Source organism: Cebus imitator, unplaced genomic scaffold, assembly GCF_001604975.1.
Source record: "Cebus imitator isolate Cc_AM_T3 unplaced genomic scaffold, Cebus_imitator-1.0 Scaffold568, whole genome shotgun sequence".
Taxonomy (NCBI): Eukaryota; Metazoa; Chordata; class Mammalia; order Primates; family Cebidae; genus Cebus; species Cebus imitator.
In genome coordinates, this window is record NW_016107883.1 from 1,728,746 (window position 1) to 1,749,527 (window position 20,782).

The 20,782-nt window shown below is 42.8% G+C and overlaps 1 protein-coding gene across 1 annotated transcript in view; it reads left to right on the top strand.

Annotated features, from left to right (window-relative positions):
* KALRN (kalirin RhoGEF kinase) overlaps nucleotides 1-20,782 on the top strand; it is a 635,807-nt gene that overhangs the window by 557,035 nt on the left and 57,990 nt on the right. Inside the window, exons 38-45 of the mRNA XM_037734035.1 lie at nucleotides 6,574-6,704; nucleotides 11,056-11,122; nucleotides 13,492-13,595; nucleotides 13,777-13,846; nucleotides 14,492-14,578; nucleotides 15,381-15,473; nucleotides 16,862-16,912; nucleotides 17,813-17,890. Coding sequence (XP_037589963.1) covers nucleotides 6,574-6,704; nucleotides 11,056-11,122; nucleotides 13,492-13,595; nucleotides 13,777-13,846; nucleotides 14,492-14,578; nucleotides 15,381-15,473; nucleotides 16,862-16,912; nucleotides 17,813-17,890 — 681 coding nt within the window. The remainder of the gene's footprint in view (nucleotides 1-6,573; nucleotides 6,705-11,055; nucleotides 11,123-13,491; nucleotides 13,596-13,776; nucleotides 13,847-14,491; nucleotides 14,579-15,380; nucleotides 15,474-16,861; nucleotides 16,913-17,812; nucleotides 17,891-20,782) is intronic.

The window sequence follows — 20,782 nt, forward strand, 5'->3', positions numbered from 1 at the left end:
TTAATAGTTTAAGTTCTGAAATACATGTACAGAACCTGTAGGTTTGTTATCTAGGTATATACGTGTCATGGTGGTTTGCTGCACCCATCCACCTGTCATCTACACTAGGTGTTTCTCCTAATGCTATCTTTCCCCTATCCCCCAGCCCTCCAACAGGCCCCAGTGTGTGATATTCCCCTCCCTGTGTCCATGTGTTCTCATTGTTCAACTCCCACTTATGAGTGAGAACGTGTGGTGTTTGGTTCTCTGTTCCTGTGTTAGTTTGCTGAGAATGATGATTTCCAGCTTCATCCATGTCTCTCCAAAGGACATGACCTCATCCTTTTTTATGGCTGCATAGTATTCCGTGGTGTATATGTGCCACATTTTCTTTATCCAGTATATCACTGATGGGCATTTGGGTTGGTTCCAAATCTTTGCTATTGCAAATAGTGCTGCAGTTAACATACATGTGCATGTGTCTTTATAGTAGAATGATTTATAATCCTTTGGTATATACCCAGTGATGGGATTGCTGGATCAAAAGATATATCTGGTTCTAGATCCTTGAAGAATTGCCACACTGTCTTCCACAATGGTTGAACTAATTTACACTTCCACCAACAGTGTAAAAAGCATTCCTATTTCTCCATATTCTCTCCAGCATCCGTTTCCTGACTTTTTAATGATTGCCATTCTAACTGGCGTGAGATGATATCCCATTGTGGTTTTGATTTGCATTTCTCTAGTGACCAGTGATGATGAGCATTTTTTCATATGTTTGTTGGCTGCATAAATGTCTTCTTTTGAGAAGTATCTGTTTATATCCTTTGCCCACTTTCAGGGGTTGTTTGTTTTTTTCTTGTAAATTTGTTTAAGTTCTTTGTAGACTCTGGATATTAGCCCTTTGTCAGATGGACACATTGCCAAAATTTTCTCCCATTCCTTAGGTTGCCTGTTCACTCTGATGATAGTTTCCTTTGCTGTGCAGAAGCTCCTTGGTTTAATTAGATCCCATTTGTCATTTTTGGCTTTTGTTAGCATTGCTTTTGGTGCTTTAGTCATGAAGTATTTGCCCATGCCTGTGACCTGAATGGTATTGCCAGGTTTTCCTCTAGGGTTTTTATGGTTTTAGGTCTTATGTTTAAGTCTTTAATTCATCTTAAGTTTTGTATAAAGCATAAGGAAGGGGTCCAGTTTCAGTTTTCTGCATATGGCTAGCCAGTTTTCCCAATACCATTTATTAAATAGGTGTTTCCATATCATACTATCGTAAATAATATTGCAATGAACATGCAGGTGCAGATATTTTAAGAAGAGCTGGCCAGGCGTGGTGGCTCACGCCTGTAATCCAAGCACTTTGGAGGCCAAGGCGGGCGGATCACCTGAGATCGGGGGTTCAAGACTAGCCTGACCAACACGGTGAAACCCCATCTTGAAAGAAAGAAAAAAAATTTAAAAAAAAAAAAAAGAAGAAGAGCTGACTTCATTATCTCTGTGTCTATACCCAGAAGAGGGATTATTGGGTCATATGATAATTCTATTCTTAATTGATTTGGGAACCTCCATTCTGTTTTCCAAAATGTCAACACAAATCTACATTCCCACCAATGTGTACTAGGGTTCACTTTTCTCACACCCTTGCCAACATTTGTTATCTCTTACTTTTGATTTTTATTTTTTGCTGCCTCCCCGTCAGGGAATCAAACCCCAATCTCTTATTTTTTTTATGGTAGCCATCCTAACAGTTGTGATGTGCAAATTTTTTATTAAAGAGGAGCAACTAAGGGGTGATTGGTTGGTGTGGTAGGTGGTATTGGACCAGCCGGCTTACCCATTGTCTCATCACATGAGCTTTGATCTCTTCCCAAGAGTTACATAGCATATTTAATAAATTCTTGGAGTCCTCCTGTGCACCAGGCTTTGAGATCAAACACAGTTTTCCTTATATGGAGCTTGCAGTGTCTAGGGCTAATGCTCAAAATCCTCTCCTCCCTGGACTGTTGGCAATCATTTTCTCTCAGATTTTCGTCTGACATCTCTCTGTGTGACTTCTGGAGGGATCTTTCTTTTCTTTTCTTTTTTTTTTTTTTTTTTCTACTTAATAATATTTTTGTTTTTGTTTTTGTTTTTTGGAGACAAACTTGCTGTGTCACCCAGTCTGGAGTGCACTGGTATGATCTCGCCCCACTGCAACCTCCACCTCCCAGGTTCAAGTGATTTTCTTGCCTCAGCCGCCCAAGTAGCTGGGACTACAGGCATGTGTCACCACATTCAGCTAATTTTTGTATTTTTAGTAGAGACAGGGTTTCGTGCTGTTGGCCAGGCTGGTCTCTAACTCCTGACCTCAGGTAATCCACCCACCTCGGCCTCCCAAAGTGTTGGGATTACAGACGTGAGCTGCTGCGCCTGTATTCTTTTCCTTTTTCTTTTTTTTTAATTAATAGTTCTTTTTCTGACTAATAAAAGAAACATGCTTATTAAAAAAAAATTTGGAAAAATGACAAGAGTATAAACATAAATCATCATCTAGACATACTCAATGTTGAAATTTTGGTATATTTTCTCCTAGACCCTTTTAAAAATAGTATAGTTAATCATAGAATACTAGTTTAAGTTCTATTTCTCTTTACTGTCAAATCAGAGACATTGTCCCAAATTATGAAAGTTTCTTTGGAACATTAAGAATGACATTTCTAAGACTTAAATCAAAACATGTCTTTTCCTGTTTACAACTGTCCCATCATTAGTCTGAGAAAGTAAAGTTTCTACTTCTTTATTTTAATTTTAATTTTTTATTTAATGGAGATGGTGTCTCGCTGTGTTCCCCAGGCTAGTTTCAAACTCCTGAGCTCAAACAATCCTCCCATCTCAGCCTCCCAAAGTGCTGGCATTAGAGGGGTAAGCCACCATTCCTGGCCAAGTCTCTACTTCTTAATGCCATGCAGACAAGGTTCATTATGATCTGATCCCTACAGACTTCTCTAGAATTCTCTTTTCACTCCTCACCTTCTCCTTTAACACCTGCTCATGCAGACTCACAGAACACACAGTTCCTTGCCAACCCCCTTCCCTCACACTGTACTCTGCCCACACCAGGCTACTTTCACCTTCCCAGGCTGCCCCATGTCACTTGCTCCTTCACCCTATACTCACAGTGCTGATCCTGTCTGGAATGTCCTCCCATTGGCACATCCAGTGAAACTCTTCATTTATCCTTACTCAGTTCAAACATTCCCTCTTCCGTTAAGTCTTCTTTCCTTCTCCACCCCACCACAGAGCCACCTGCTCCTTTTGTTCTTCCTCCATTGTACCCTGTTTCTCTAAAACAATGCCCATTTTGTCTTAGCTTATGGAGGGTAGGGAGCTTTGCCTTATTCATCCTCATTTCTCCAGCACTTTGCAAATATTTAGCATGTAGTAGATGTTCAATAAATATTTGCCTGAATTCAAATCAGTGATTACAATACTATGTGATGAACGCTGTGCAGGGAGTATGTAAAGAGTGTTTATAGGTGCCCAGAGGAGGGGCAGGTTATGAGTATATGATCCCAGAGCCAATGCCCAGGAAATATGCTCATTTTAAATATGGGGATGACCTTCCTCCATTCTTCATCACATATTTGAATCTATTTGCATTTCTATTCCCCAACCTTGGACCGACTATGGGAACATTTGTTGCTCCATCCCCATATGCCTTTTCCTTTGTCCTCTGAGACTGTTTGGTCCCTGAACTCCAGTTGGGGCAGAAGTCCTCACTATGGCAGAAGCCTGGCCACCACTGCCTGTTTTCTTTCAGGAACAGTACAGACAATTTTAGGTCAACCCTAGTTGCCCTTAGCTGGAGCTCAGTATCCCAACTCTAGCTTAGGTAGCTAGGTCTTCAGGGGCAGTCACTCTTGAATTTTACTACAAGCACTAAAGTCAAACCCGCTGTTTTAGGCAGACTGCCTAGCATGTAGCTTAAGCCAAATTCTTTCTTTCTCTCATCCTTCTCTCACTGTTGCCATCCCAGAGAGTCCTCCCCTGGAGACAGCTTGGGCTGCTTTGCTCATAGAACAGGTCAGGTAGGAGGAGATGAAAGTATTTCCCCATTTGACATAATGGACTTCTCAGATGTTCATTGTTCTATAGAAAGGTTGAAAGTGGACCACACAAAGCTGGATGCTCCATGGGAGTGCCTATGGGCAGAGATGTCACCCTGGGAAGGGGCAGGAGCACAGAGGAGAACACTGAGCAGCAATCCACTAGAGGAAAGCACTCATTTCTTTTAAGGGCAAAGAGATGGAACTGTGAATGGATTTCAGTAACATCTAATGGTCAAGCAAGTCTATAAACCAAGACTTGTTTCCCAGGCATTGCAGTCACCATGCTACACTCAACAGGCTGCAGAACAAAGGCTGAAACAGGACAATGGGGAGAAAGAAGGGGAAGTAAAAGGCATGTAATCAGATCAATCACCAGCTGGGCTCATCTGCCCGGAAGTCCGTCTCTGGTGATGGCACCAGGAGACATATCATTGGAAAGCCTGCCTGTGTGCTTGGTTGTCAAGCCTCAGCACCAGACACTCTCATTTCCTTAATAGCAGGTTACAGATCCTGTATCTATAAATTTCACTAAACCCTTCTTGACCTTTCCATATTTTTAGCCTATGCTGCTGCTCTGGATATAACAATGTCCATGACTGATTACTTGTTCTGTGAATACCTTTATCTGAAGTTAAAAGAAATTATCTGTCTCGAGTTTGAAGACCCTGTCCTCTTAGTTCCAGTTTCTAGTGTTGGTAACAAATTCATATGTAGCCCTGGGCGCATTTTGTCAGTTTGGGGGTGGGGGGGTGGAAGAAGTTTAATATCTCTACTTAGTGTTATGTTTTTCAGATTCAAGTCTTTATATTCTCCATCTTTTCTTATACAGTGGCCCATCAGGAACCTCATTTCACTTTTTATTTCTCTGGACCTTTCTTTTCTACCTCTGTTTAGCCTATGTTAAAATAGAGCAACTAAGAGCATTGTGGCAAATACTCCTAGTGCAGCTCACTGAGGCTAGGCTGAAGCTTTTACTTCCTACTACCTTTTTGGGCTGCTCTTTTTAAAATCTTTGTGACTTTAACCTTAGGGCTAATGTTTTCAAAAACTACTAAATGAAACTGTTTCTGTCAGCAGCAGTGGCTTATTTAGACAGGCATCTTGTAACAGCAGTTTAGGGCCAGGCACGGTGTCTTACACCTGTTATCCCAGCACTTTGAGAGGCTGAAGTGCAAGGATCACTTGAGCCTAAGAGTTCAAGACCAGCGTGGGCAATGTAATGAGACCCTGTCTTTACCAAAAAAAAAAAAAAAAAAAAAAAAACCTGATTAGCTGGATATGGTGGTGCATGTCTGTCACAGCTACTCAGGAGGCTGAGGTGAGATTGGTTGAGACTAGGAGGTCAAGGCTGCAGTGAGCCATGAGCCTGGGAGATTAAGGCTACAGTGAGCCATGATTGCACCACTGCACTCCAGCCTGGGCAATAGAGTTAGACCCTCTCTCCAAATAAATAAATAGATAGATAGATAGTTAGATAAACAGACAGACAGATACATGCATGCATACATGCATATGTACATACATACATGCATGCATACATACATATTCTGGCTGGATGCATTGGCTCATGCCTGTAATCTCAACACTTTAGGAGACTGAAGCGGGAGGATCACTTGAGCCCAGGAGTTCGAGACGAGCCTAGGCAACAAAGTGAGACCCTGTCTCTAAAGTAAAGTAATAATAATAAAGAAGAATATAGCCTTAGATTTGTCTCTCATTATTTGTTTTACAGTTGCTCAACTTGACCTTACTCTCCAGCCTTTCTGTGTATCCACATTGCTTCTGCCAGTTTGCATAATGAAATGCTAAATGTCACTGAATAATCCTTCTTCCAAGACACTTGTAAAAGGGTTAAGATTGACTCTATTTTGAGTATTTTTATTGTTGGCAGTTCCATCCATGGGGCCAGGGAAAAACCAATCTCATCATCATAGGACGTTTTTAACTTTTCAAAGGGGTTGTATAGCTATTATCTCTGCCTTTTCCTTAGAAATCTGTAGAGAGGGAAGTTCTCATTTGAAAACTGAGAAAAATTGAAGCATGGAACAATTTTAGCTATTTCAGATAAATCATTCAGTGACTAGCAGATCTGGGATTCAAATTTAGGGTTTTTTTTTTTACTCTTAGTTCCCAATAGAGTACCATATTCACCCTTTTCAAAACGTGTTTTCATTTCTAACTGCGTATTTGATGTAGAATTGTAATAATTAGCATTACCTCTGGAGCTCTTACCTAGAGATAGTCACTTCAACAATTTCATTATGTCTGGGAAACTGGCAGCACATAGGTGCCAAGTACATCCCGGTTGCCTGAGAAGGTGGCAGCTCTGGGCTCCCTGCTGCAGGAGGATAAAGTCACTGGTCTGCTAGTGCTTCACTGTGGTTTGGTGAGAATAGCCTTGGCTACTGATTTTCTATGTTGTCTCTGGCTAGGCTTGAAGGACACAGGGATTCCAAATGACTTTTCAAAGTACACTTTTCTAAGGCTGTTTATTCTCTCTTTTCAGAGTCTAGAAGGAGGGTCATACCGGGGAAGCTTGAAAGACCCTGCAGGCTGCCTGAATGAGGGGATGGCCCAACCCACTCCTCCTAGAAACCTGGAAGAAGAACAGAAAGCCAAGGCCCTGAGAGGCAGGATGTAAGTGGCTTCCCCATATTCCTCCCTGGTGCACATGTGAGTGCGGTGGACGGGGGCAAAGTTTGGGGAGAATTTGAGAGGGATTCCCCATGCTGTTTCTACTGACATCGTTCATTCAATGTAAAGGAGACCCAGATCTGTACAGCATAGTACTGATAAACATTGAGCCACTTTGACACTGACTTGAATGAAGTTTAGGCTAAAGTATATTCTGAGATAGTAGCTATTACTGACAAAGTGTGGTTATAGGTCTGTTAGAAATTTAAAATGTGGTGATAAAAGGAAAATGGCAAAGTTGAGGAAACCATGAGACTATATTACTGAGGGCCTATAGAATCAGAGAATCTCTAGCCATGGCAGAAAGTCTGACAGAGGTCACCTAAGAAATAATTTCCCCAAATGTAGAAGTTATATATAGAGAAAGGAGCTGTTGTACCACCAAGCAGGTCCTGTCTCTACTCCTTCTCCAAAGGTTTTAATTTTGCATCTGTTTCTGGGATTAGTTCCAAGAGAACTTCTTCTCCACTTTGAATAGTTAGTGGTAAAATATAATTCATAATGCAAAAAAATCCATGTTATGCAAGAGTTATCTATGTGACATGAAATCTATCTATTATTTGAGCTGATCAAGAATATACCAGATACCGCTAGTACAAAAGCAGAACTCCTCCAAAACTTTTATTTTTTTGTTTTTTTGTTTTTTTCTTTGAGACAGGGTCTTGCTTGGTCACCCAGACTAAAGCGCAGTGGCCTGATCATAGCTTACTGCAGCCTTGACCTCCTGGGCTCAAGGGATCCTCCCACCTCAGCCTCCAAAGTAGCTGGGACTACAGGTGTGCGTCACCATGCCTGACTAATTATTTTATTTTTTGTAGAGATGGAGTCTCACTTTGTTGCCTTGGCTGGTCTGGAACTCCTAGCCTCAAGTAATCCTCCTGCCTTAGCCTCCCAGAGTGCTGGGATTAAAGGCAGGATCCACCGCACCCAGCCAACTTTTGTTTTCTTGTTTAGGGTTTGACTCTAAAATCCTAGAGTCTGCTTCTGTTGCAATCAGAGCTAGTAATAAGCCTTAGACATAGCTCAGCATGTGAGAGATTATAAGCAGTTGTGAGAATTGGGAAGGTAGGTGTGAAGGGTCCCTCCCTGTTGTTAATTAGCCTGCCCTTCTCTCTCAAATTCATCACTCCTTTAGCCTGGCCACAGACATAAAAACTAGCAAAAATAAGTGAGGCTAGGTCCTTCTGCTACGTGGAAATGTACAAAGTGTCTATTTATGACTATTTATGACTTTTTGTTTCCTAGGAAACAAAAGTGAGAACATCATAGTGAAGGCCTTGCGTGAAAGCAGGGCTATCACTTCATAGTGGAGATGAACAAGTAGCATGTAAATCCTGTAATTCCATATTTGCCCCCTCAACTTTGTGAGTACTCAGGGGAAGCCCTAAGAAGTTGGTGAATAGAATAGAGGTTGAGAAATGCCATTCCTAAAGAGAAATTTCCTAGGACTTGTACAAAGCTGAGTCTCCTTAGCTTCTCAGGTTGTTGTTACTGATGAGGCAGAGTTGCAGCTGATGTCTTTTGTCAAGCCAAAGCAAAGCTTAAGTCAGAAAGGGGACCTCTGAGGTCACAGGTGACCTTGGGCAAAGCCAGTCACTACTCTTAGCATATAGCTTGAATGGCCTTTGAGCAGTCATTTAAGCCATTGCCCAGATACAATAGACCACAAAAGTTTACTTTCTCTTTTGCCCACTTTACTGAGCTCTTCTCCCTCTTCTCATTCTTGCCAAAATCCACACCTCTTCACATCCTGAGCTGTCTTGCAAATGCAGCTGTTAGAGTGTCTCATTCCTCTTACTATGTCTCATCCTTATTCTATCCTGCTGTACTTTATGGCCATGACGAAAGGGTGGGTGTTTCACTATAAACCATATGTGAGGCCAGAGGCTGAGGGGTGTAGCGAACCAAGACTCAATCCAGAAGATGGCAGTAGGACATCAAAGGGTTAAATGAGAACTCCGTGGAGAAGAGATGGACACAAATAGTCATTTGTCCAGGAGAAGAAAGAAGTTGAGAATGCAGTTACTTGTCTTCAAGTTTTAGTCATTCATTCAACAAATACTGATCAAACACCAGTTATGTACTGTCAGTGGGATACATCAGTAAATAAGACAAATAATAACAACAAAAGTCTTCGCTCTCATGACAAGTTTAAATTCTAGTGGGAGAAATCAGATAATAAACAAATTATGTAGTTTGTTGGAAGCAAGAAAAAGAAAAAAATAGAGCAGTGTAAGGGAGATTCAGAGAATAAATGAGGCCGTGTTATAACTTTAAATGGCCCTGGCATTTGCACAGAGACCAGGGAGGTAAGGAATTAGCCATGGAGAAAAAGTGTTCTCAGGAGAGAGAACAGCCAGTGCAATGGATCTAAGGGATTTTCTGTGGAAGGCCAGCCATTCCCCATCACTGTAAAAGGAGGTTAGAAGTGGTTCTAACCTGTAGCTAAAATAATTTTAGTTGGACCAAAGAATAACATTTGCTTGTAAATAACTTATAATAAGAACTTATGAAAAAAAATGCCTTGTCAATTCATTTGGCAATTAATTGTGCCCTGCCTTGCGATGCGTGCAATTTAAATTCTTCATGTCACTTTTCAGAATGTCTTTTAATATGTCATGATCTCCCCAGGTACTTCATTAACCCTTCAAGGGAAGAGATGCTAGGTCCACTAGCAGCACCTAATACAGTTCCCTTCTCTAGAGGCTGAGAAGCCAAAGATAACCCTCAACTGTCAGCAAATAGCTTAGGATAAAAATATCTCCTGGAGACAGAGAGCTAGACTTCATCTCCAGAGGGCAATGCCAGCCCCACATTCTCACTCTAACTTTCCTGTGGGTTTTCTTTTGCCACTTTCTACCAGGCATTAACTTGGGCCATGGTAAAGATATTTTTAAATGCTTTTATTTGGCCTTGCCAGTTGCTTCCTGTGGCCTAAAACACATGATTGTCTGTGTTGGAGAGGGAGCTGCTGGAAGTGCTGGGTGCACTGATAAAGAAGCGTGTGCTCCTCTGCTTCCTTCCTCCCCATTGCCCAGAGGCCCCAGACCCCAGGAATGTGGTGGCTTCTGGGGCTATACAGAGCAAGAATTTCAGACCAATTGCTTCCTGGTTTCAAAATGGTTATAACCCTTATGCTGGGGTCCCATTTTGACATCTCGGAATTTAATCCCTTCTGCTACTTGGGTCCAAAATGCAATTGTGTGGTCCGAGGCAAAACTCATTCAAATCAGATTGGAAGCATTTGACCCCAGTAGGTTGCACAGCACCACCCTGCCCCTGTGCACAACCATTAACATTTTATGTAAAGCTCTTTAGTGTCTGGACAGAAGACAGAAAAGAGTATCTGGGTTTGTGTTTTGAGTTTGTGTGGACTCCCAAGAGCCAGTCAGAGTAGTTTGCCAGGCAGGGGGCTGCTGTGAAAGAGCATGGTCTTTGGACTCTTACACAACTGGGTTCAAATCCTAGCTCTGCTGCTCACTTTGTAATCATGGTCAGGCTACCTAATCTTTCTGTCTCTGCATTTTCATTTATATAAAATAGGCTTTATAATACCTACCTTATTATAAGCATGAGAAAACCCAGATGAAGGGAGTGGCACATAGTAAATGGTAGAAAGAATTAGCAAAAAAGAAACCAAGAGAGCAAATGTCCTTGTAATTGTTAAACCCTGCAACCTGGAGACGGCAGTGCTGCATTAAAGGTGTGACTTTGGAACGTCTGCAGTCTTTTCTGGCCTTGACTGGGGATTTTCCGGGCCAGTTACTATGGAAACCTATCTGAATAATGGCAGCTTCTATATCTTAAAAGCTTCACTTGATATCCATTCGTGCCTTGGAGGCTCACAGGTTGGTAATCAAATGTCTTTCTCCTCTTGTTAAGTGAAGAGTGGAACTGAAATGAAGAAAGAAAAGTCTCATGTGCACCCCTTGGCCTCAAAGCTTTCGGAACTCAATTTTGCCAAAATGGTTGTCATTCTTTCTGCCCTCTGTCTGTACAATTGTTCAGTTGTAAGTGAGGAAGAATAGAAAGAAGAATGCTAGGTGCTGAGTGTCATTTTTCATCTGACTATTGTATGTCACCTGGGGAAATCCTTTCTGGCCTTGGTGTCCTCAGCCCTTGAGTAGGACCTTCTGTAGGGAGAGCATCTGTAAGCACCTTTCCCAGGAGATAAGTGTGGGTGTTTTAGGGGGTCTTTTTGTAAAGGTGTCGAAGTAACTTTTCTGTGAACTTAAGTGAAGATTTTGGCTTGACAATGAAGAGGAACACTCATTGTTCTTAATCTCCTGCTCAGGTTTGTCCTGAATGAGCTGCTTCAGACTGAGAAAGACTATGTCAAGGATCTGGGCATTGTGGTGGAGGTAAGTAGAGGGTTTAGGGTGGGTTTGTGGTCATCCAACCAGGAGCACATTGGGCCCTACCTAGGCCAAGGTGTTTTAATCTGACGGTTACATGTACTTTACTCTGTGTACGCAGTGGCAGAAATGAAACTAAAAATGGTAATAAGCAAAATATGTAGGCAATGTTTTTCTTTTCCCCTTGAAATAAGATATTTAAAGGGAAGTAGGGGCCCAAATGTTACAGCATTTTGGGGAGCCTCTTGATTCAAATGGAACTCATTCCACTTTGTTTTAGGGGACCAAGCTATTGTCTTAAGAGCTTTTCTTTGGTATTTAACTATGTGGACTTCAGAGTTATGAGCCATGTAGGCATAAAACAGGTCATTCTTTTTTTTTTTTTTTTTTTTTAAATGGAGTCTTGCTCTGTTGCCCAGGCTAGAGTTGTGTGATCTTGACTCACTGCAACCTCTGTCTCCCAGGTTCAAGCAATTCTCCTGCCTCGGTCTCCCAAGTAGCTGGGACTGACTACAGGCACATGCTACCACACCTGGCTAATTTTTTGTATTTTTAGTAGAGACAAAATTTCACCATGCTAGGCAGGATGGTCTCGATCTCCTGACTTTGATCTGCCTGCAATGGCCCCCCCCAGAGTGCTGGGATTATAGGCATGAGCCACTGCACCTGGCCAAACAGGTCATTCTTTTTTTTTTTTTTCTATTATTTTTTTTAAGAGGCAGGGTCTTGCTATGTTGCCCAGGCTGGAGTGCAGTGGCTATTCACAGGTGCACTCCCACTACTGATCAGCATGGGAGTTTTGACCTGCTCCATTTCCAACCTGGGCCAGTTCACCACTCCTTAGGCAACCTGGTGGTCCTCCGCTTCCGGGAGGTCACTGTATTGATGCCAAACTTAGTACGGACACCCAATTGGTATAGCACACTACAGCCCAGAACTCCTGGACTCAAGCGATCCTCCAGCCTCAGCCTCCTGAGTAGCTGGGACTACAGGCACATGCCACCACACCTGGCCAAACAGGTCGATTTTAGTGGAATCTTAGGGCTTATACTTTTCCATAGATTTTAAGGATAAGTGTTATAGCTAGCAAGAAGACAGTTGAAAGAAAAACTCACCAATGAGCAAGGTTGATAGATCCACAGCTAGGAGTCAACTTGGTAATACATTAAATAGCTCTAGTTCTGTAGGGATTCACTTAAAAGAACTTAGACACTTGGATGAACAAGGGCCTGAGAAAGTAAATGGATAATATGGATAGCTTAGAGCCCTATTGTTAATCATCCTGAAAGAACATGGAGTCTAAAAATTCTATGCCTAATGCCTACACTGCCTGCTGGTTCCTTACATTTGGCCTGAGTCCCCATCCTATGAAATCTGCTGACTCAGGGTTTTGTATTTGCTTATCCTGAACCTTAGATAAACAGATTAACCAGGCATATAGAAGATCTGAATTCTAATTTATGGAAAGTCATTCTCATCTTTCTGCGGGGCTGCGGGATGGAAGAGTTACAACAGTTTCCATATGCAGTCCAGCCCAGGAGTAGCAGACAAAAGAATCTGGAGACTGGGAGGCTGAAATGCAGGGAAGTGAGACATCAGTGGTGCAACTATGAGACAAGTCATCATCTAACACTGGGTGCCTGAGTTTTCTCATCTGTCAGATAGGGATAATGCTACCTGTGCAACCTTAAAACCTGATTTTAAAGCAGAAATGAAATTCTATATGATCACATTTTATAGAGTCTAAAGTATTAATATATTAAGGCTTTTTTTTTTTTTTCTTGAGATGGAGTGTTGATCAATGGCATGATCTTAGCTCATTGCAACCTCCACCTCTCAAGTTCAAGAGATTCTTAAGTAGCTGGGATTACAGGTGCCCACCACTATGCCCAGCTAATTTTTGTATTTTTAGTAGAGGTGGGGTTTCACCATGTTTAGTCAGGCTGGTCTTGAACTCCTGACCTCAGGTGATCTGCCCAGCTTGGCTTCCCAAAGTGCTGGGATTATAGGCATGAGCCACCACCCCCAGCCATTAAGAATTATCTCTAGGCCAGACATATCTAGTTCTGAGCCTTTACAGTCCTGATTAACTTGAATTAGGAGAAGGAAGAGGGACACGTTGTTTTCTTTGTGCTCTGCTTTCTTAAGGGAACTGGAGACAAAGAAGGGGATCCAGAAACTTGTAAAAGTTTTGTCTATTGCTCTGCATGAGGGGTGGGGGTAAAAGACCTGGTTGAATAGTGAGAAATGATAGAAGCATTTGTCCTCAGACTCCTGCAGAGAGTGTGGGCTCACAGGGGTGCTGTGGTGTGTGGCATGGCCCAGAAAGCTTTCCTGTGAAAATATGTTACTAACCATTGCCTTTGCTGCTGCAGGGCTTCATGAAGAGAATAGAAGAAAAGGGTGTCCCTGAGGATATGCGAGGAAAGGACAAAATCGTGTTTGGAAATATTCATCAGATTTATGACTGGCATAAGGAGTAAGTATTAATGCTGCCCCAAGGATCCAGTGTCCTGGGAACCCAGGCCTCGAGTCCTCTTCTTGCATCTGACTCAAGGGGTAGGGCTTGGGGAGAGCCTACTGTCACTTATCTTATTATTGAGAAATAGCACAGTTCTGAACAATGTGGCTTCCTTCTCTTACCCTCTTTCTCCTTTTAGTTTTTTCCTGGCGGAACTGGAAAAGTGTATCCAGGAGCAAGACAGATTGGCACAGCTCTTTATTAAGCATGTGAGTGTCTCCCATCACCTCCTCCCCAACTCCTTCACTAGACTCATTGACATTCACTTTAAAATTCTGGCCAGGCACAGTGGCTCACACATGTAATTCCAACACTTTGGGAGGCCAAGATGGGAGGATTGCTTGAACCCAAGCATTGAGACCAGCCTGGGCAATATAGCAAGATGCCTGTCTCTACAAAAAATTTAAAATTAACCAGGCTGGTGGCACATGCCTGTAGTCCTAGCCACTTGGGAGGCTGAGGCAGGAGGATCACTTGAGCCTGGGAGGTAGAGGCTGCAGTGAGCCATGATGGCCCCACCCTGCACTCCAGCCTGGGTGACAGAGTGAGACCCCATCTCAGAAAATTAATAAATAAAATTTCTTCAATTTCTTCTCTTCTGCCGTTCTTGACTGACCTTCCTCCTCACCCCTCTCTGAGTATTTTTGGTTTTTGTTTTTTTTTTTTTTAACCTTCTTGGTGATTTGGAAAGTGGCTCTTGCCAACCACACTTATATCCCTGATATTCAGCTGCCTTGTTGTGTCCCCAGGTGCGCCTTTGTCCTTTGTCCACGTGGAGGCCAGCACGGCACTCTGAGACTAAACAAAAGACACAAGATGCCTGACTGTCCACATGTCTCTCTCTGCTCTTTCAGGAGCGGAAGCTGCACATCTACGTGTGGTATTGTCAGAATAAGCCACGCTCAGAGTACATCGTTGCTGAGTATGACGGCTACTTTGAGGTAAGCTGTGCAGGCTTTGCTGAATTGGGGTGGGGGGAAAACTGAGGCCAAGATAGCCACTTTCAGAACTATCAGACAGCATCCATCCACAGCTGCCTCAACAGAGAAGTAGCTTCATAGCTAAATTCTCATTAGCACCTTTGCTTGAGAGGAGCTGGGGTGGCCCCGTCCAGTTCTGATTTGAGAAGTCCCCCATTTGCGGAATAAGCCTGAGCACAGAGATGGTTTGAGAAGCTCCAGTTCTTCTTAAGAGACCATAGAGCAGATTGTGCCCACCAGTCCCCCCAGCGACCACTTACTGAGGAACCTTCTGTTGGTTTAGGGGTTTGCAGCCTTCCTAGTCTCTGCTTGGCCTAGCCTGTAAGGATTTATTTTGCTGGGAGAAGGGCAGCACCATCACTTAGAAAGAGCGCTCAGCTGAGTGTTTGGGGATCTAAGTTTAGGGCCAGGCTCCATAGGCTTGTGTGTCCTAGGAGAAGCCCCTTTTCCCTGCCTTTGCCCTGAAGGAGTGGTGAGAATAAGGCTCTTCCAGCTTGTCTCCCAGAACTGGGGCAAAGACCAAGGTGTGGAAGTACTTGCTGTAAAAGCACAGGAAGAAGGCAGGAAGCCAGTGGTGATGTGTATTATGTGTTGTTCATAACAGGTGAACTGTCATCTAGGCAATTTTATCTCTCACATTACTTAAAGATTCTTCAGCTTCATTGGAAAACATGCAGACCTGTCATCCGTGCCTTTGAACCTAATTCAGAGTACCCCAGTTCTTCAGTTCCTTTTTTTTCTAATATTGCTTCTTGTGTTTCAGGAGGTAAAACAGGAGATAAATCAGAGGCTGACACTGAGTGACTTCCTCATCAAGCCCATTCAGAGAATAACAAAATACCAGTTGCTCCTCAAGGTAAGAAGCTGGGAGCCTGGGTCAGGGCTGAAGAAGGATCCCTCAAGCGCAGGACAGGTTAGCAGTAGATCTAGGGGCTCTGCCTCCGCCACACTGTCCCAAAGGACTGTGAACGGTGGGACGGGTAGTGGGGACATGGGAACTTTCATCCATCTGCTGGTTACTTTGTCAGCTTTGCCCCCAGATAAACTGCATGGCTGTTCTCCCTTTAGGTGCGTTGTTACTTGATTTTCTTTTCTCAATTCACGTTCTTACTTTGTCGCAATTGTTGACTTGATACCTTTAAAAAATAATAATAATATAAAATCAGAGTGAAATACAGGGAGAAAGGGAAAGGTAAGGCTTTAAAAACCTTAGATAAGCAATACCTAAAATTATATACATATATTTGAGACAGGGTCATATATATATATATATATATATATATATATATATATATATATATATATATATATATAAAAGACAGGGTCTTACTCCATCCCCCAGGCTGGAGTATAGTGGCATAATCATAGCTCACTGCAGCCTCAAATGCCTGGGCTCAAGTGGTCCTCCCTTCTTAGCCTCCCGAGTACCTAGGACTACAATTGCATAACACACTGCCTGGCTAATTTTTTGTTTTTTGGTCAAGACAGGGTCTCCCTATATGGCTCAGGCTGGTCTCGAACTCCTGGCCTTTCAAAGTGTTGAGATTACAGGCATAAGCTACTGTGCCCAGCCTAATTATATTTTAAACAATGGCTCAACTTGATTCATCTCATGGCATTAGGAGGCTAAATAAAAAAGAAAGACTTAACTTTTCTTTCTGTCTTTCTTGTCACAATCCCCCTTTCCTTTCATCCTCTCTCCCCCTCACTCTTCCTTCTCCCATAGCTTTGAAATTTTGGGGCTGGGTGCAGTGGCTCATGCCTGTAATCCCAGCACTTTGGGAGACTGAGGTGGGTGGATCACCTGAGGTCAGGAGTTTGAGACCAGCTTGGCCAACATGGCGAAACACTGTCTCTACTAAAAATACAAAAATTAGCTGGACATGGTGGCACTTGCCTATAATCCTAGCTGCTCAGGAGGCTGAGGCAAGAGAATCACTTGAACCTGGGAGGTGGAGGTTACAGTGAACCGAGATCGTGCCACTGCACTCCAGCCTGGACAACAGAGTGAGACTCTGTCTCAAAAAAAGAAAAAAGGAAGTTTGAATATTCTGGGAGTTCTCTCTATGTTATTACATCTTACATGACTCATAATTTCATTTCTCAGCTACTCTAAACCATTGCCACCTCTACTGGGAAGGAAAGTCTCCAGGGTGTTATTGTATTTTTATGATAAGTTTTTTTCCAGCTATTTTACTAATTTTAACCCTTCCCACATTCTTCCCTGCTTCCCCTACTTGCTAGGACTTCCTGAGATACAGCGAGAAGGCTGGTTTGGAGTGTTCAGATATCGAGGTGAGTCTTCTGCTTGTAATGCTTGCTGTTCTTAGGAACCGTACTGGATAGCTCTCTCTAGAGGGGAAAAGATTGTCTCAGGAGGACGCGGATCCAGAGAGACCCCTCTCAGACAGTAAGAGGCTCTGTGAACAGCTTCATACCTGCTTACGGAATGGCAAGTGTTAATGAACACAGTGTTTCCTAGAACTCGAGAAATCTGTCCTAGGCTAGACTAGAGCTTAGCTCCACTGGTGTTCTTTTGGCTCCCAGTGACACATAGTGGGAAGGGGTAACCCTTTAATATCCTTCAGAGATTAGGTGTAAGTTGCACAAAGACCCAGTATGCAATTTTATTCATGAAGACAAGAATTATTTGAGTCAATCATACAAAGTATTTCATTTTCACCTCCCTATCCAAACTCTGTAGACTAATTCCAAGCGAAGTCCTTTGAGACAATGTCACCATGGGATTATTTTAATCCAGAAAGGTTACAGACCATTCTGTTATATTATTTTAGTTTAAAACTTCTAAGTGTTTCACAGCCAGACTAAGCTGTTGCCTGGGCAGCCAGGAAGCAATAGAGAGAAGAAAGAAAATCTGAGAAGGCAAGGCAATTGGTGAACAAAAACAGGAACGTAGGAAAAAGAGGGGCTGAGTAACATTCCCCCAACATATGGTCATTGACTGACATGGAGCCCCTGTGCTGAAGACCAACACTCCCCCTCTAGAACAGAAAGGCCCACACTCTCTGAGAGTGGACAGCAGGAACCAGCATCCTGCTGAATAAATAACCAGCATCCTTCCTAGAATAAAGGAGCCACAAGAGATGAAATCCCCGTTTTCCAGCACTGAATTACCAAGAGCTTCCTGCCTGAGTGCTGTTCCCCCTCCTGAGTGACAACTGTTCTTTCCCACAGAAAGCAGTGGAGTTAATGTGCCTTGTTCCCAAACGTTGCAATGACATGATGAATCTAGGACGTCTGCAGGGCTTTGAGGTGAGTCTTTAAGAATGTGTGTAAGCCCACTGTCTCCAGAACAGGAGGAGTCTGAGCTGTTGAGGCTTCCTCCCCACAAAGCCCTGTGTCCTGCCTCTGCTCCTTCACTCACCATTATGCCTTCATGCCTGGGCCTCTCTGGTGCACAGTCCTGGAAGATACATCTCTCTAGGAAGTCCAGCAATAGGGAGGTCATAAGAAGTTAGCATTTGGTCAGAATTCCAAGGAGATTAGAAAGACCTAAAGTGAGTTTTTTTGTTTGTTTTATTTTGTTTGAGACAAGGCCTCACTCTGTCACCCAGAGTGGAGTACAGACTGGTGCAATCCTGGCTTACTGCAGCCTCAGCCTCCCGGACTCAAGCAATCCTCCTACCTCAGTCTCCTGAGAAGCTGGGACTCTAGCACACATCACCACACCTGGCTTATTTTTCAATATTTTTTATAAAGACAGATTTCACCATGTTTTCCAGGCTGGGAAAGACCTAGAGTTCTTTATGAGTGTTTAGACCAGATAGCGACCTCTTCCTTTCCCTTCTTGATTGATAAATGCAGGGACTGTGAGTGACAGGAGGGCTATGTGATAGAAGTAGAGCTGAGCAGGAGAATGGAACACCTGTTTTTTGAGAGGGAGGTTCCGGCTTATTAGTTAAATGAATACTTAAAGCTCTAAAACATTACAGTACAAAATTCTATTATTTGAAGAGGGGAATCAAGTCTGCAGGGAAATGGCTGTGTCCCAAAGATTTTAGTTTAAGGGAATATACCAGTTTGCTAGGGCTGCCATAGCAAAGTACCATAAATTGGGCAGCTTAAACAACAGAGATTTGTTGTCCCACATTTCTAGAGGCTAGAAGTCTGAAATCAAGGTACTGTCAGGTTGGTTCCTCCTGAGAGCTGTGAGGGAGGGGTCTGTCCTAGGCCTTTCTCTTTGGCTTGCAGATGGCTGTCTCCATGTTCACATGGCATTTCCTGTGTCTTTACATCCCCTTTCCCTCTGTGCTATGTCTGTAGCCAAGTCTTTTTTTTTTCCAATATGGACATGAATCATATTCTATTAGGGCTAACTCTCATGACTACTTCACTTTAACTTGATTGCCTCTGTAAAGACCCCATTTCCCAACAAGGTCACATGCTGATTATCTGGGACCCTAGGAGCTAGGACTTCAGCAAAGGAATTGATGAGGGACATGGAAGGAGAGAAAACACAATTCAACCCATAACAGTGAACCTTTGAAGAGCAAATTGACTTTCTAATTTAAACCTAATAACTGTTATTAATTCGTATCCAAACCTAATAAATTAACCACATATAGTATGTTTTTAAGATTAATATGATAAAAGTGGAACTGAGACAATTATTGATTGGTACCTAGTAGCTGTTGATCCCCTTAGAGAAAGATGTGGAACTTTTATTTCCCAGCAGTCCAAAACCCAAGCTTTCATTATTCCTTTTTGGGGCAAAGGGATTCCTAGAATTTGAGATAATTAAGAAATAAATGGCTTTTTTTTTTTTTCTGGCTAAACTAAAATGGAATAGATACAAGACAGAGATATAATTGACTCATACTCATACCACTGTATAAGTAATTTGGGGGATAGTATATTTAAGTTTGGATTCATGCATTGGATTCGTGACATTCTTGAGCCAAATTTCCTTCTCCTCCTTGCCCTTCCAGCCCATCCCACATGTCCCTGTCTGGTTTCCATTCTTTGCTGTGGCAGGAACTATGTGGACATTTCTTTTTTTAATGTGCATATTTCATAGGCTGTTGGTCTTCTCAAGTAGGCTGGAGACATTAGCATAAGCAGGGTTACTAGATAGACACACACTGAGTTCTTAACCATTTTTCTTCGTCATTCTGGGTGCAGTTTTGTCCTTTTTCCATGGGTATTACATCAGGTCTGAGGCTATTCTGAACAAACCCAAGAGATCCCTTTTGTACTTCAACCTTAAAGACCCATATTTTCTGAACAGGAGTCTGGCTGTGCTTCTCTGGGTCTCTGGAGGAAGTGACCACTGGCAGGAGGAGTGGCATCTGATTGTGTTGTCTGCCCCAAGTTAGAGTTCACAGGAGCTGTGTTGGACATGTGCATGTGCATGTGTGTGTCCATATAAGGACACCCACATGCATGGAATCAAGTTTTAAGTTAAGAACTGTTGTCTCCTGTTTTCATCAAGCCACCAGAACCTGGTTTTTACATTCCTTCAGCCAACTGGGAGAAACAGTGAGCAAGTGTCTATTCCCTCAGCCCATGGCTTTGGGCTTGAGAGAATTTACAGCCTCCCCTCCTCCCATTTTCAAATCCTCTAGCTTTCCATTTGGTGCTGACTGAGCTGTAACCCATGATAGGTTCTTGTGTAATATTAATAGAGCTTTCCTGGCTAGCTGGTCACTGGCTTAATATTAACTTTAGACCAGGGTAGAGATAAGCCTGTTTGGCTGCTGATGTTGGCAGTAAGGGGCCATGATCCAAGCAGAGGGCAGGTGCTTCTCAGGAACACAAAAGAAAAATGACCCCTCTGCTGGGTAGTGTTTGGAATAAGATATCACATGGAAAGAATAGTCCACATTTGCACCAAAGGGCAGAGTCATCACCCGAGAAAGAGTACCTGCATTTCAGAGGAGGTCCACTGATTGCCGTCTCTGATGTCGAGGTCTTCTCATTGCAAAACAATAGAAATGCAAGTCGCTCTGACAGATTCTGGGGAGACTTTCTGAGGTGTGCCATATTCCCTTTGAAGCTGTGAAGATGTCTCTGAAAATCTCATCAGAAACTGGCAAACCAAATAGGTTCTACCTCCTCAGCTGGGTGTCAGGTGGCCTGGCAGCTGGAATCTTTTATTTTTTTTTAATTTTTATTTTTATTTTATTAATTTTTTTTTTTTTTTTT